Here is a 15,806-nt window from a genome sequence, read left to right on the forward strand (position 1 = left end):
GCTGTTACCTGGCTCGCAGATCTGACCCCGGGCTTCGCATCCCGGGGTCACATCTGGTGGGGGACTCACCATCTCTGACAGAGGTGGTTCAGCGCCCTTAGCTCAAGCACATCCGGTGACAGGGAGCTTACTACGTTCGGCTCTGAGACAACTCCAAAGGTTAGCAAAATTTTCCTTGTATAGACCTCGAAGTGCCTTCCTGCAGTGCTCATCCACAGCCCTAGCTCTGTCTTCAGAAAGAAAGCTGCTCCCTTATGTCAGTTAAGGTATTTGGAGACAGCGATGGTGCCCCGCGTGGTCTCATCTCTTCCCCGGGCTGCTCCTGGTCCTTTCGCTCAGTCCTACCGCAGTTTCCTGACCCTTCCCCATCCCAATTTCTCCTTTCTGGGTGTAGTCTAGCTTGTCGGTCCTGCTCAGAAGGTGGTGCTCAGCCCCGGGCCCAGTGATCAGAGACGAGGAATGAACTGCGCAGATCAGAGGGACGGTATCCCCAGGATGCCACCTGTCCACAAAAAAAGCCGCAAACCAGGCTGCCTTTTACACAAGTGAAGACCCTCTATTTTACACATCTCAGTTACATCCAACCAGGTTCTTCTCAAACCTGTTCTCTGCCAATGATTTTTTTTAAGAGAGGTTCTGGTCCAGGCGCGGTGGCTCACGCCTGTAGCCCCAGCACTTCGGGAGGCTGAGGCGGGCGGATCACGAGGTCAGGAGATAGAGACCATCCTGGCTAACACGGTGAAACCCCGTCTCTACTAAAAAATACAAAAAATTAGCTGGACGTGGTGGCTGGAGCCTGTAGTCCCAGCTACTTGGGAGGCTGAGGCAGGAGAATCGCTTGAACCCAGGAGGCGGAGCTTGCAGTGAGCCGAGATCGCGCCCCCGCACTCTGGGCGACAGAGGGAGACTCCGTCTCAAAAAAAAAAAAAAAAAAAAAAGATTCTTACTTTATAAAATACTTTATAAAAAAAGGTTCTTACTTTATCGTCCAAGCTGGCGTGCAGTGGTGTGATCATAGCTCACTGTAACCTCAAACTTCTTTGTTTTCTTTTTGAGATGGAGTCTGTCTCCCAGGCTGGAGTGCAATGGCACGATCTTGGCTCCCTGCAACCTTCACCTCCAGGGTTCAAGCGATTCTCCTGCCTCAGCCTCCCCAGTAGCTGGGATTATACCACACACCACCACACCTCGCTGATTTTTTGTATTTTTGGATACGGGGTTTCACCATGTTGGCCAGGCTGGTCTCAAACTCCTGACCTCAGGTAATCCAACCACCTTGGCCTTGGCCTAGCCTGTAACCTCAAACTCCTGGGCTCACGAAATCTTCCCATCATAGCCCCCCAAGAAGCTAGGACTACAAGTGCATGCCACTACACCTGGCTTTTTTTTTTTTCCCAATTTATTTTCTTAGAGACAGGGTCTTGATATGTTGCCCAGGCTGGTCTCAAGTGGTCCTCCATCTTGGCCTCCCAAAGTGCTGGGATTACAGGCATGAGACACCGTGACTGGCATGATTTTTTTCTGGATAGCTAATACTTTCATTTGTGCAACATTCAAAAGACATACAAAGGCCAGGCTCAGTGGCTCACACCTGTAATCCCAGCACTTTGGGAGGCTGAGGCAGGTGGATCATCTGAGGTCAGGAGTTTGAGACCAGCTTTACCAACACAGTGAAATCCCGTCTCTACCAAAAATACAAAAATTACCTGTGCCTGGTGGTGCACACCTGTAGTCCCAGCTACTGAGGAGGCTGAGGCAGGAGAATCGCTTGAACCCAGGAGGCGCAGGCCGCAGTGAGCTGAGATGGCACCACTACACTCCAGCCTGGGTGACAGAGACAGACTCGTCTCAAAAAAAAAAAAAAAAAAAAACTTAAAAAAAAGGCATACAAGCAAGTTACGATGAAATGTAGTTATCCCTGTGACTGCTGTCCTCAGCCATCCAGCTCCCCTCTTCAGAAGCACACCTTCTGTTGTGTCTTATGTCCATTGATTATGTTATTTGCATCAGTGCTGAGCTTGTGTTTATCCTTGTTCATTTCAGCTGGTCAGTTTTCCTCCAGAGCCCCTGAGATTGGGGTCTTCTGCATTTGGGACCTGTGGTCCTTCAGCCGTCACATTGGCCTTATTTCCCAGATACATTGCCATTGGTTGGGCTGGGCTCAGTGGCTCACACCTGTAATCCCAGCACTTTGTCAGGCTGAGGTGGGCAGATTGCTTGAGCTCAGAAGTTCAAGACTAGCCTGGGCAACATGGTGAAACCCCATCTCTACAAAAAATACAAAAATTAGCTGGGCATGGTGGTATGTACCTGTAGTCCTAGCAACTCAGGAGGCTGAGGTGGGAGGATGGCTCAAGCCAGGAGGTAGAGGTTGCAGTGAGCAGAGATAACATCATGCCACTGCACTCCAGCCTAGGCGGCAGAGCCAGACCCTGTCTCAAAATATATACATACATATATTTGCATTGATTGCACTTTGGTAAGTCTGCCTCTGTGCACAGAGACTCCATCTGACCATGACTGGACTCCCATCTGGCCAGCATGTTCTGTTCACAGGGAAGAAACAGAATATGGAGCGCAAGGCACTTCTGTTGTTCTTCATGACACTGGGTTTCAAAATCTTTTGAGAAATAACTTTCTTAGAAGGCTTTCCCTCTAGAGATTGAGATTTGGTGGTGCCAGGGTGAAGGTGAATCCTGGGCACCTCTTGGGACTTTTTTTTTTTTTTTTTTTTGAGATGGAGTCTTGCTCTGTTGCTCAGGCTGGAGTGTAGTGGCGCAATCTTGGCTTATTGCAACCTCCGCCTCCTGGGTTCAAGTGAGTCTTCTGCCTCAGCCTCCCAAGTATCTGGGACTACAGGCGTGTGCCACTATGCCTGGTTAACTTTTGTATTTTTAGTAGAGATGGGGTTTTACCATTATTGGCCAGGCTGGTCTCGAACTCCTGACTTCATGATCTGTCCACCTCTGCCTCCCAAAGTGGACTTTTTAAAGAGATGAGGTCCCACTGTCACCCAGGGTGCAGTGGAGTGCCACAATCATAGTTCACTGCAGCCTTGAACTCCTGGGCTCAAGTGATCCTTCCACCTCAGCCTCTTGAGTAGCTGGGACTACAGGCAGGTGCTCACCATGCCCAACTAATTTTTATTTTTTTGTAGAGATGGGCTGTCCCTCTGTCCCTGTGTTGCCCAGGCTGTTCTTGAACTACTGGGATCAAGCGATCGTCCCACCTCAGCCTCACAAAGTGCTAGGATTACAGGTGTGAGCCACGGAGCCTGGCCGCGTCTTGTGGCTTTAAAACTTAAGTGGTGCCTGTATTGTGCACCCCGGATTGAAAGTGCTATTTCAGTGTCTGTTTTGCAGGTGAAGAAACTGAGGCTCAGAGAAGTGAAAGGCGCCTGCACCTGGCTCAATGGGCTTTTTTGTTTGTTTTGCGACAGAATCTTGCTGTGTTCCCCAGGCAGGAGTGCAGTGGCGTGATCTCGGCTCACTGCAACCTCTGCCTCCCAGGTTCACGCCATTCTCCTGCCTCAGCCTCCCGGGTAGCTGGGATTACAGGCGCCTACCACCACACCTGGCTAAGTTTTTGTGTTTTTAGTAGAGATGGAGTTTTACCATGTTGGCCAGGCTGGTCTCAAACTCCTGACCTCAGGTGATCTGCTCGCCTCAGCCTCCCAAAGTGTTGGGATTACAGGCGTGAGCCACTGTGCCCGGCCAAGGAGCACATTTATTTTATCACCTTTTCCCCGGTAAATGGAGAGAACACTTGTCAATCTCCCTTTGCAACTTGTGCAGGTTCCTTGCTCCGATTGTTCTGCTCACCGTCTGTGGGCTTCAGTGGTTCCTTTGTGATTCTCCTTAGGCGCTGGCTGCTCCTCCTGGTGTGCTGGTGGGGGAAGGCTGGGCCTTCCCTGCTGGTTCTCATGCTCTTATCGCTTAGCCTTGCATGTGTTCGGCCCTTTCAGCCACTTGGTTTTTTTATCTTGTCTCTGAGGATTACACTGTGTGTCTCCCCAAGGAAGAGACTGTTACTTCATCCTGCGCTGTCCTGTGCTCCCCCAGCAGCTGCTGATCTCATGCCAGGCTGCTGATGGGCACTGAGTAAATGGAGAATAAAGGAAGAAATCCACGCCCAGTGGTGATTCAGCTCCTTATGCTCTTTCCACAGTGCTCAGCAGCCCCCTGCCATCTCATGCCTGGGAAGTTGTTCTTGCTACTTTTAATATTACTGTTTCCTCCCTGAAAATCACTCCCACTTCTCCTACTCCATCCCTTTAGATCCTCGGAAGCCCTCGTCCCACTGAAATCTGCTTTCTTAAATTATTCTTTTTCTTTTGGCTAGCTTCCCTCCCTTTCTCTGAAGTGGCTGGGGCACTTTTGCCAAGGCTATCATCCTACTTGAAATGTCAGCACATAAGGCCGGGCACAGTGGCCCACGTCTGTAATCCCAGCACTTTGGGAGGCCGAGACGGGTGGATCACTTGAGGTCAGGAGTTTGAGACCAGCCTGGCCAACATAGTGAAACCCCGCCTCTACTAAAAATACAAAAAATTAGCCAGGTGTGGGAGCTTTTGCCTGTAGTCCCAGCTACTTGGGAGGCTGAGGCAGGAGAATCGCTTGAACCTGGGAGGCAGAGGTTGCAGTAAGCCGAGATCGTGCCACTGCACTCCAGCCTGGGCAACACAGTGAGACTCTGTCTCAAAAAAAAAAAAAAAAAAAAAAAGTCGCACATTCACCCATAATTGCTCAAGATGGGAGGCTCCTTAAAGACCATGCCTCCCCAGCTTCCTGAAGTGCCCTTGTCTACCTTGGACACCACTAGTTGTTGGTTCTTTCTGCCACTGAGCCAAGAATCAGTCCACTCAAAGCTGTCCCCAGAGGCTTCTGGTTCCTGTCCTGTGGCCATATGGCACATCTGCACCCTCTCTTCCTTGTGACCTCCCAGCCAGGGTAGACGGGTCCTGCCCTGCTCAGTGGAGGGACCGCAGGCCTTGGTGTCAGACTCAGCTAAGTTCAAAGCCGCGTTTCTCCATTTGCTAGTGGTGTCGCTTTTTAGGCATGGTCTGTTAGTTTACCTGCTTCCTCATCTGTAAAGCAGGGTTCCTATTACCTACTTTCTTGGGTCATCCAGAGAATGCAATAAAATGGCAGGGCCAGGCGCGGTGGCTCACACCTGTAATCCCAGCACTTTGGGAGGTCGAGGTGGGTGGATCACAAAGTCAGGAGATCAAGATCATCCTGGCTAACACGGTGAAATCCCATCTCTACTAAAAATACAAAAAATTAGCTGGGTGTGGTGGCGGGTGCCTGTAGTCCCAGCTACTTGGGAGGCTGAGGCAGGAGAATGGTGTGAACCTGGGAGGCGGAAGTTGCAGTGAGCCGAGATCGCGCCACTGCACTCCAGCCTGGGGGACAAAGCGAGACTCCGTCTTAGAAAAAAAAAAAAAAGGCGTAAAGGCTTAACATTAGGCTTTGTACATAACAGACATTATTCCTAGTGGTTGTTTATTCTCATCACCTTCAAGCTTAGTATTCAACAGACCCTGTGCTAGTGAGTGCAAGGTGTGTAAAAAGAATGAGAAATATGGGGCAGCTTCTGTCTGCAGTGTTGTTAGAGAGAGATGCACTCAGAATGAAGGTGAGCCACAAATGAGGTGGCAGAAACTGAACGGAAGCAAGCGTGAGCCATGTGGTATGGACAGCAGGTGCCCATGTGATCAAGAAGATCAGCCCAGTGGGGGATGAGCTCCCCTCTCCCCAACGTCAGCTCTCCCACATAGTGGGGAGGCCCACATCTCCATCTCTGGCCCAGATCAGTCCCCTGAGCTCTACCCAGACCCACATATTCCATTTCCAGTTGGAACAGCACTTAGTCCTTTTCAAATCTCCTGCAGGGATGTTCACACAGGGCAGTCAGTCTATCCTGGACTCTTTCAACTCCGTTTTCTTTTTTTTGAGATGGAGTTTCACTCTTGTTGCCCAGGCTGGAGTGCAATGGCACGGTCTCGGCTAACTGTGACCTCTGCCACCCAGGTTCAAGCAATTCTCCTGCTTCAGCCTCCTGAGTAGCTGGGATTACAGGCATGCACCACCACGCTTGGCTAATTTTGTATTTTTAGTAGAGATGGGGTTTCACCATGTTGGTCAGGCTGGTCTCAAACTCCTGACCTCAGGTGATCCGCCCACCTCGGCCTCCCAAAGTGCTGGGATTACAGGTGTGAGCCACCACGCCTGGCCTCGTTTTTTGAGACAGAGTCTGTCTCGCTTTGTCGCCTGCCCAGGCTGGAGTGCAGTGGTGCGATCTCAGCACACCACCTCTGCCTCCCAAGTTCAAGCGATTCTCGTGGCTCAGCTTCTCAAGTAGCTGGGATTATAGTTGCCCACCACTATGCCTGGCTAATTTTTGTATTTTTAGTAGAGGTGGGGTTTCACCATGGTGGCCAGACTGGTCTCAAACTCCTGACCGCAAGTGATCTGTCTGCCTTGGCCTCCCAGAGTGCTGGGATTACAGGCATGAGCTGCCATGCCCGGCCTCAACTTTTGTTTTCCAACCAGCTACCAAAACCTGTTAATCCAACCTCTTAAGTCACTCTCATATTTATCTATTTCCCTCCAACCCTTCCACCTTTACGATGTCCTCATCACATCTTTTCTAAATGGTTGCTGCAGCCCTCAAGCTCATCTGCCAGTCTGCAGAGCAGGTCTTGTTTCTCCTGGCGTGTTGTAGTAAGGAGATCTTTCTAAAATCTGTCGTCTCACTTCTCCACCTAGGTCCCTTTGCCAGCTCTCCTGTCTCTTGGGACAGAGTGTACAATTCTTGCTCCGGCCCACAGTAGTAACAGTAACAGCTATGAGGCTCCTCAGGGCCTGGACTCTTCCTCTGCTCCTGCACCCTCACTCACCATCACCATCATCTCCAGCCTCACTGAGCCCTGTGTGGTTCTCAGCATCAGCCACATTCTCCCTTGCCTCTGCTTTTGACACTTGCTACTTCCTATGCCCAGAATATCCATCCTTGTCAGATGTCTTCAGGATGCCACTCAGGTGTCATGCCCTTTGGGACATCTTCTTGGACACCTCTTCCTGCAGGGTGGACATCCCTCCTGTGTGCACCAATGCAGCCTGTCACGCTGTGTGGCAATGGTCTGTTTTTCTCCCCTACTGGCCTTAGAGTTCCTGTATAGGTTGGGACCCAACCTAGGTTCATGCTGTACCTAGGACATGAACTAGTAGGAAGTTAATAAAAGCCAGATATATGGATGGTTGGGAAGATAGGATCTGACTAGGGCCCTGAGAGATGGCCCGAGTCAGATGATGGGGTTTAGAAACCTGATCTCTTCTCAGCCGATCTGTGTGCACTGGACAAGTGACTTAACCCTCACTCACGCATTGAACCAACCTTTATCGAGGGTCCGCCATGTGCCAGGGTGCTGGATACTGCAGCAATGAGTCCAGCGGCTCGAGTCTCTGCCCTCCTGGAGCTCTCATTCGAATGTGGTACAGAGACATTTGCTGCAGGTAACAGTGAACTCTATGACTGAAGAGACGACAGACAGAGGCTAACAACCAGGCTTTAGGTGGGGTGGTTGGGGAAGGCTCTTGGAGGAGGTATACAAAGGCCACATCCTAAAGGAGAAGGAGCTTACTCTGGGCTTGGGAGAGGGATGTGAGCACTGAAAGGTCAGGTGTGGCTCGAGGGTGGTGAGCATGGGAGGCGGAAAGCAACTAGAAGTGAAGCTAGTGAGTCAGGTGGAGCCAGACCATGGGCCTGGTGGACAACGGTTGGCCTCTATTCAGAGGGCACTGGGAGGACAGGACGATGAAGGACTCTATGCGAGGAAGGTGCCCTGGCTTACAGTTGGAAACAGTGTTTGGGAGGCAGCATGGACAAGAGTTGCTGATGGATTGGGAGGGGCGGTGCGCGGATGAGTCCGGGTTTCTGGCTGGAGTAACAGGATGGATGCTGGTGCCATTACCCACTGGGGAAGATCAAGGGAAATCAGGAGTCTTGCTTTGGCCATGTGAAGTCTGGGATGACTGTGAGCGTTCAAGTCGCAACATAAGTGGTTAGATGGGGGAGGCTCTAGAGTCGGGAGGGGAGGCTCTGACCTTTGGTTTCCTCCTTTGCAAAAGGAAGCATCAGCAGAATTGATTTCACAGGGAGGGCTGCTCTAAGGATGAAATAAACCATGTAAGATGCTCGATGAAATAAACCATGTAAGGCACTCAGCAGCAGCCTGGCTCAAAGGAAATGCCCTGTAGGTGATGGTGACAGCTATTAATGCTATCAATCCTTGGACACAGCAGGTAAAAGGGGTGGTGAAAGAAGCAGTTTAAAGATTAGTCTGAAACCTCCTGTACAGGAGAATCCCAGATGATGCATGTAGGGATAATCAACCCCTCACCTGAGTGTGGGCTGCACCAGCGACTTCCTTCCAAAGAGAACAGCATGGGAGCAGGTGTGTGGGACTTCACAGTGAGGAGCCCAGGTCAACTTCATCAGTAATGTCATGTTGACAGCATGTGCCCTTGACAGACTGCACTGAGAAGGGCATTCACCTTTGAGGTCTTCCTCCCCACAACACAACCTATAACCTCCGTCCAGCCATGAGAAGAACATCAGACAATCCCCACCTGAGGGACATTCTACAAAATGCCTGACCAATACCCCTCAAAACTGTCAAGGTCATCAAAAATAGAGATCAAAAAGTCTGAGAAAATATCACAGCCCAAGAAGACATAATGGGCCAGATGTGTTGGTTCACGCCTGTAATCCTAGCACTTTGGGAAGCCAAAGTAGGAAGATTAATAATTGAGTTCAGTTGAAGACCCTATCTCTACCAAAAAATGAAACAAAATAAAGAGCCAGGTGTAGTGACACATGCCTGTAGTCCCCGATACCCAGAAGGCTGAGGTGAGAGGATGGCTTCAGCCCAGGAGTTCCAGGCTGCAGTGAACTAAGATGGCACCACTGCACTCCAGCCTGGGCAACAGAGCAAGACCTTGTCTCTAAAATCAACAAAAAAGAAGACAGAATGACCAAGCGTAGTGTGGCATTCTGCAATGAAGAAAGGACATTAGGGAAAAACTAAGGACATATGCATAAAATAGGGACATTTATTTATTTATTTATTTGAGACAGAGTCTCACTCTGTTGCCCAGGTTGGAGTGCAGTGGTACAATCTCGGCTCACTGCAACCTCTGCCTCCCAGGTTCAAGCGATTTTCTTGCTTCAGCCTCCCGAGTAGCTGGGATTACAGGTGCCCGCCACCATGCCCGGCTAATTTTTGTATTTTCAGTAGAGACGGGATTTCACCACATTGGCCAGGCTGGTCTTGAACTCCTGACCTCAGATGATCCACCCACCCCGGCCTCCCAAAGTGCTGGGATTACAGGCGTGAACCACTGGGCTCAGCCAAAATAGGAACTTTAGTTAATAATCGTGCATCATGATTGGCTCGCCAGTTATGACAAATGTACATGAATGTAACATGTTAACGTTAAGGGAAACTGGCAGGGCTTTCTTTCTACTATTTTTGCAACTTCTCTGCAAATCTAAAGGTATTCTAAAACCGTATACTTAAAAATATAACCAGTCTGGAGTTGGTGTGCAGGTTAGATAGAGGCTCTTCCACTTTCTGCACCAAAATGCCACCCTTTGCCTTTAGTCTCTGGCGGACCTGTGGGCAGCTCTGCTCTGGCCCAGCCTTAACTCCTGGTGATTGGGCAGAGCTGCTTCAAGGGTCTGAGTCAGCACCTTCCACCTGAGTTGCCTTGTGCTCCAAACTGTTGCTACACAGCTGATTTCCTTGTCTTTGTCGGGGTAGGAGTCTATCTTCTTAGTTCTGAGCCTATGAGAAAACCCAGGTGTCTTTTGGGCTAAGGCATCAGTTAAAATGTCTTGAGTAGCACATCCGGATTTGGGACCCAGTTCCAGCAGCAAGAGGGAACTTCATTCTGTAAGCGAATATTTATTGTGCACCTGTGATGGGCCAAGCAGTATTTTGGGTGCCAAGGACATAACAGGGAAAAACATTTCCTCTTTTCTTGGAGCTTGCATTCTTGTGGGAGAGACAAATGAATAATTAATGCCAAGGAGTGGGAAATATGAATATGAAAAAAAAAAAAGAGGGGTCGGAGAAGGGAAGGCCTCCTGAGGTGACATTTCAGCCAAGACCTGAATGAGGGAGCAAGCCACATGGGCCTGGGGGCAGCAGCAATATGGACAGGACCAAAGGTCCATGCAAAGGCTCTGAGGCCAAGTGGTGTTTGAGGAATGTTGAGAGGCCAGTGAGGAGGGGAAGCGTAAGAGGGATCAAGATCCGGCAGCTCCTGGGAGGTCAGACCATGTGGGCCCCTCACAGGTGAGGCTTCAGCTTACATGCCTAGGGTGGGACACTGCACAGCCTGGATCAGCAATCCAACACGATCTGCTCAGCTCTGAAAGATCTCTCTGGCTACTGAGTGGAGAACAGGCTACGGGGAGAAGAGGGTGTGAGCAGGGATAATTAGGAGCCTATTGCAATAACCAGACAAGAGATAATCTTGCCCCTTCCAGTAGAGATAATCTTGCCCCTTCCAGAGATAATCTTGCCCCTTCCAAAAGATAATCTTGCCCCTTCCAGTAGAGGAAGGGGCGAGGCACTGTCAGGGTAAGCCTGGAGGATTTGCTCATGGATTGGTGGGTACAAGAGAAACAGGAATCGAGGAGGATTCCCCAGTTTTCGGCCTCAAAACTGAAGAATGGAGTTTGCATTTACTAGGAGGTAAGTCTCCCCAGGAGAGCACGTTTCACACCATGGGGCCGAGTGAGCTCCCTTTAGGGCTGAGTGTGGGGAGAGAGGAGGCTAGATTAGAGGCTGGAGCCCCAAGTCCTCCAGGGTTTCAAGGCTGGGAAGCTGAGGACACTGTAGCAAGGGAGGCCAAGAAGGAGAGGCCAGGGAGGTGAGAGGAGAGCACAGAGCTGTCCACAGGCCAGGTGAAAAGACTCCAGCAGGTGATTATTTGCATCCAATGCTACTGAGAGGACTGGGCAACCCAGGTCACTGGCAACCTTGGAAAGGAAACTTTTGGCAGGACTGTGAGGAAAAAAACGGAAGGGAGTGGGCAGAAATGGAGACGGGGAACACACACAGCTCTTTGGAACAGTTTTGCTCTAAGGGGAGCAGAGACAAAGAATGGCAGCTGAAGGGAATCTGGAAGTCTCTGATCTTTAATATTGAGCTATATCCACTTGAAATGCCTGTAAGTGGGTGGAAAGTCCCGGCAGAGGGGAGAACCCGCGGTGCAGGAGAGAAGACGACTATAGGAGCAAAGCCCTCAAGGAGTGGAGAGGGATGGGCCCCGAAGATGGGAGCAGGGTGGGGCATTTATTGCCACAGAAGGGGAGGCTGAGGATATGGTGTCAGATGCAGATGGGCTGAGAGTTCACCCTTCACCCTCTCCCCTAGGTCTAAGCCAGAACCTAAGAGGGCCAGAAGCTGGGGTCCAAGTCTACTTGTCCCACCCCCTCCACTGGAGCTCCCTGGCCCCCAGCTCCGCACAGCTCCTGCCCTGCAGCCCTTGCCTGGCTGTGCTCTGGGAAGGCCTCGTGGGCACTTCACCCTGCTCTGCAGCCACATTCAGCCCTGGGTCCAGGTCACACTAGGCAGGATGTGCTTCTCCTGGGCTTTCCTCTCACCAGCCCCGCTATCACCTCATTTAGAAGGCAGGCATGATTTTCATTTTCTAGGCTCAGAGTTTGCACACAGCCACACAGCTGGGTCCCCGAGCCTCTCTATGTGAGGAATTCTGGGCACAGGGCTTGGGGAACCCAAGACTGAGGCCAGTAACAGCAGGCTCTGGATGGCCATCAACTCCTCTGGGGCTGTACCTGCAGGGCAAGGATGCCAAGCGCTGCCCCTCCTGCAAGCCTTCACCTCTGGGCACTTTTTTTTTTTGAGACAGTCTCATTCTGTCGTCCAGGCTGGAGTGTGGTGGCATGATCTCAGCTCACTCCGACCTCTGCCTCCTGGGTTCAAGTGATTCTCTTGCCTCAGCCTCCTGAGTAACTGAGATTACAGGCACACACCACCATGCCCGGCAATTTTTTTTTTTTTTTGAGTGGAGTCCACTCTGTCGCCAGGCTGGGGTACAGTGGCGCAATCTCGGTTCGCTGCAACCTCCACCTCCTGGGTTCAAGTGATTCTCCTGCCTCAGCCTCCCAAGTAGCTGGGATTACAGGCACGTGCCACCACACCCAGCTAATTTTTGTATTTTTAGTAGAGACGGGGTTTCACCATGTTGGCCAGGTCTCGATCTCCTGACCTCATGATCTGCCCACCTCAGCCTCCCGAAGTGCTGGGATTACAGGTGTGACCCACCGCACCCAGCCGATTTTCTGTATTTTTTTAGTAGAGACGGGGTTCTGCCACATTGCCCAGGCTGGTCTCAAACTCCTGAGTTCAGGCAATCCGCCTGCCTTGGCCTCCCAAAGTCCTGGTATTACAGGCATGAGGCACTGTGCCAGGCCGCCTCTGGGCCCTTCTTCATGAGGGAGGCTGTCTGTGCAGGCCTGTCTTGGAAGCCAGGGGAAGAACCGGGCGCCCAGGGAACAGTGGCTACTACTGCTTTCCATCTCTAAGTCAAGGGCAGGCAGGAAAGGGATGGACCTCAGATGGAACACAGATGGACCTCAGCCCTATTCCCTCCACCTGCAGAGGCAAAGACCCCGCTGGCTCAGACTTCACCAACCTGGAGCAGGGGAGAGAAGCTAAGTTCTAACCTTTGATCAGAAGATGGGGAAGCCACACTCAACACATCACTGCCTTGGGAAGTGGGATTTGGGGATGGTGGGTCCTGGGGAGAAACGGGCTTTTGGTGTGGAAATGGCATCTTTCCTGTTTCCGACCTCTGCCTGCCTCATGCCAGGTGAGACACCTTCATGCCTGTTTCCATTACTGAGAACATGGGAGTATGCTTCTTTCCACCCACGTTCCTGGCGGATTTTCACCGGAGTTGGGCTGCACTGTGGAGAAGGGGTTGGGCGGCTCCTGCGGCACAGTGAGGGGGCACAGAAGCCCAAGGCAGTCGGTAAGAAATCACCAGTTTATTGAATGAAAAACCCAACATCAACTCAGTCTCTCCCACCCCGATCTCCTCTCTCTGGCCCAGGAGACGCTCAGGACAGCAGGGCTGAGCCCTGGAAAGGGCAGGAGGAGAGCTTGGGGGAGGTATGGAGAATGAGAAAAACACTTTCAAAATGGAGTTCTGTGCAAAAACTTCTGGGAAGGATTGAGAGAACAAGAGAAAAGCTCCAAAGGGGCTGTGGGGTGCGGAGGGCCGGGCTGAGGGGCGCGGAGGGCTGGGCTGGGGGATGCGGAGGGCTGGGCTGGGGCCCTGTGTCCTCAACCACTCCTGAGAACATGGACGGTCAAGACTGAGGGGCTCAGACCCCCAGTTGGTGAGAGGGAGGTGACAGGGAGGGAAGGAGCCTGCTGGAGGGAAACCTGGCTGGGAGGATGGTTCTGGGCCCAGGCTGGGGCCTAAGGAGGAGGAACAACACAGCAAGGAAAGGCAGACAAACTGACACAGCGGCGGGAGGGAGATGAATGGGAGATGAATGGGATGTCTGAGGGGCCACAGATAGCATGTGTGGTGGCGGGGGTCTGCCTCCCATCTCTCCAAGTCCAGGCAGAGCTGTGCCGGGTGAGGGGCTGGGAGACAGAGGCAGGAGCATCATCAACAAGGGCTGAAGTCGTGAAGACAGTGACTGGTGCACAGCGTGTGTCACATGGTACAACCAAAAGACTTGGTGTGCAAAGAATCAAAGAAACACTCAGGACACACACGACATCTGCAGGGAACCTGGGGGTGGTGAGGAAGTCGTGCACGGGTGGTGGGAGAGACTGTGAGGCCCCTCTGTCCTCGAAACACTGTGTCACCATAGCAACAGGGTCCTGGAGGTGGGGGAGCTGCCTCCTGCCCCTGTGAGCTGTGGAGCAGGGGTCCCGTGGGCTCAGGGTACCCCCTTACCCTCCCTTGGGAAGCTCTGGGGCAGGCGGAGAACCCCACAAGAGTGGAAAGTGGCCCTGGGTCCTGCTGGAGGAGGCAGAGTGAGTGGATCTGGCAGCTGCGTCTTAGAGGGCACCCTGATGGCTGGAGGGGCCAGGGGAGGACTAGGCTCTCCTGCTGGGGACCAGGATTCCAGCTTTCCCATTTCTGGGAAGGAAACTGATACCACAAGAAGGAGGTTGGAAGTCGGATGAAGGAAGGCCTGGAGTACTCAGTCCCGGGGACTATGGGTACCAGAAGGCAAAACCATCACGCCCTGGGCCTGGAGCAGGAGGGAGAAAGGGAAAAGCAGGAACGAGGAGGGGCTGCGCAGGGATGGGTTGGAGGGGAGGGGAGGGGAGGCGTCCCTGTGGCAGTGTCCTTTGGGACCTGGGCAAGTGAGAGGCAGACCCTGGTGCCAGGGAAGGGATGCTGGGCCCGGGCCTGCTGGCCTCCCCCTGCCCGCAGGCGGTGAGGCTGGTGGCAGTGCCAGGAGGGAAAGTGGCTGGGAGACAGGGCCTCAGGTGGCCTTGCTGCCACTGAAGAGTCCCACTGGAAAGTGCTTGACATGGGTGGGCCACTGGGCTGCCAGCTGGAAGAACTTGATGTCACTCCACTCGACCCCATCGATGGACACTGGGGGTGACAGGGAGAGGAGTGGTGACCGAACTGCTCAGGCCATCTCCCCAGGGCCCCTAGGGAAGGGCCATTGCCTGCCTCCCTCTCCAGTCCCTTTCTTGCCCTCCCGGCCCTGCCCGCCCTCGCACCTCTCAGCATAGTCTGCTGCTGCTTGGCTGAGCAGATGAGGCGGCTGATGCCTTCAATGACCTGGCTCTTAGAATCCACCTCCTTTTCTCGTGGTTTCTTGCTCAGGAAGATGGTGGGAACTGGAAAGCAAGCAAGGCCACCTGTGTCCCAGCCCCTGGGGAAGCCATCACCTCTCTCCTCCCCAGCCCCCACTGTTCCCTTCTTCCTGTGGCGAGGGGAGGTGATCTGCAAAGCAACCCCTCCTCCCTGGCACTGGGCTGTGGGTCAGGATCTTCAGGTTCCTGACCCGGTCCCAGCACTGGGCTGGTGACTTTGGCTAAGGTCCCACTCCTCCCCCTGGGGCTGGATATCTTCGCCTGTTCAGCGAAGACCTTGGTCCAGATGGTCTCTGAAGTCCTTTCCAGCTGGAACGTTCTAGGCAGCCTGTGGGGCAGGGGCTGCCTCCCTATCAGGCATGCGCTCTGTGCAGGAGCCAGTGGAGCATGAGTTTGTCCTCACGCTGCCCTGGGGATGCCGGAGAGTGCTCCCCGTTCCACTCCCACTCCAGAAAGGAAGCAAGGACAGGGAGGGCACTGCTGAACCCCTTGCAAGTTTCCGTGCTGCAGGCCGTGGGTTTTGGCTGTGGGCCTGGCACAACCCTGTCTGATCCCCCTTCAGGGGAACTCTGCAGAGGGGAGGCACACACAGAAATAGGCACAGCTGCTTTGGAGCACCCAAAGGTGGCAGGGTCGGGGTCATGCCAGCGCTGCAGGTGCACAGCCAGCTGTGGGTCCCTAGCTGACACCAATGGTGGCAGGCACTGTGCAGCACTGGCCTGGCCGTGGGGGTTCCTGCCTCATTCCCATGCACAGGAGCTGGGCCAGCTCCAACTCTACCTCCAGCTCCTTAATCTACCCCTTCTATCCAGAATGGACTGTATGCCCCTTAATCCTGAAAACACAACCACCTCCTTTTGCTCATGAAGCCTCTTTGGAGCGGCCTCCAGGGCTGGGTGCAAGTGCTCTGCTC

At 52.8% G+C, this 15,806-nt stretch overlaps 1 protein-coding gene across 3 annotated transcripts in view; it reads right to left on the reverse strand.

The window, feature by feature from the left end:
• Positions 1–13,066: 13,066 nt before the first annotated feature.
• The window catches only part of PACS1 (phosphofurin acidic cluster sorting protein 1), a 173,315-nt gene continuing 170,575 nt past the window's right edge, over positions 13,067–15,806 (reverse strand). For all 3 annotated transcript variants that reach the window (XM_050756595.1, XM_050756596.1, XM_050756597.1), the window contains exons 23-24: positions 14,798–14,917; positions 13,067–14,666 (exon numbers count right to left, since the gene is read on the reverse strand). In XM_050756595.1, coding sequence (XP_050612552.1) covers positions 14,551–14,666; positions 14,798–14,917 — 236 coding nt within the window. In that variant the 3' untranslated portion in view covers positions 13,067–14,550. The remainder of the gene's footprint in view (positions 14,667–14,797; positions 14,918–15,806) is intronic.

The sequence above is a fragment of the Macaca thibetana genome, chromosome 14, assembly GCF_024542745.1.
Source record: "Macaca thibetana thibetana isolate TM-01 chromosome 14, ASM2454274v1, whole genome shotgun sequence".
NCBI classification, from domain to species: Eukaryota; Metazoa; Chordata; class Mammalia; order Primates; family Cercopithecidae; genus Macaca; species Macaca thibetana.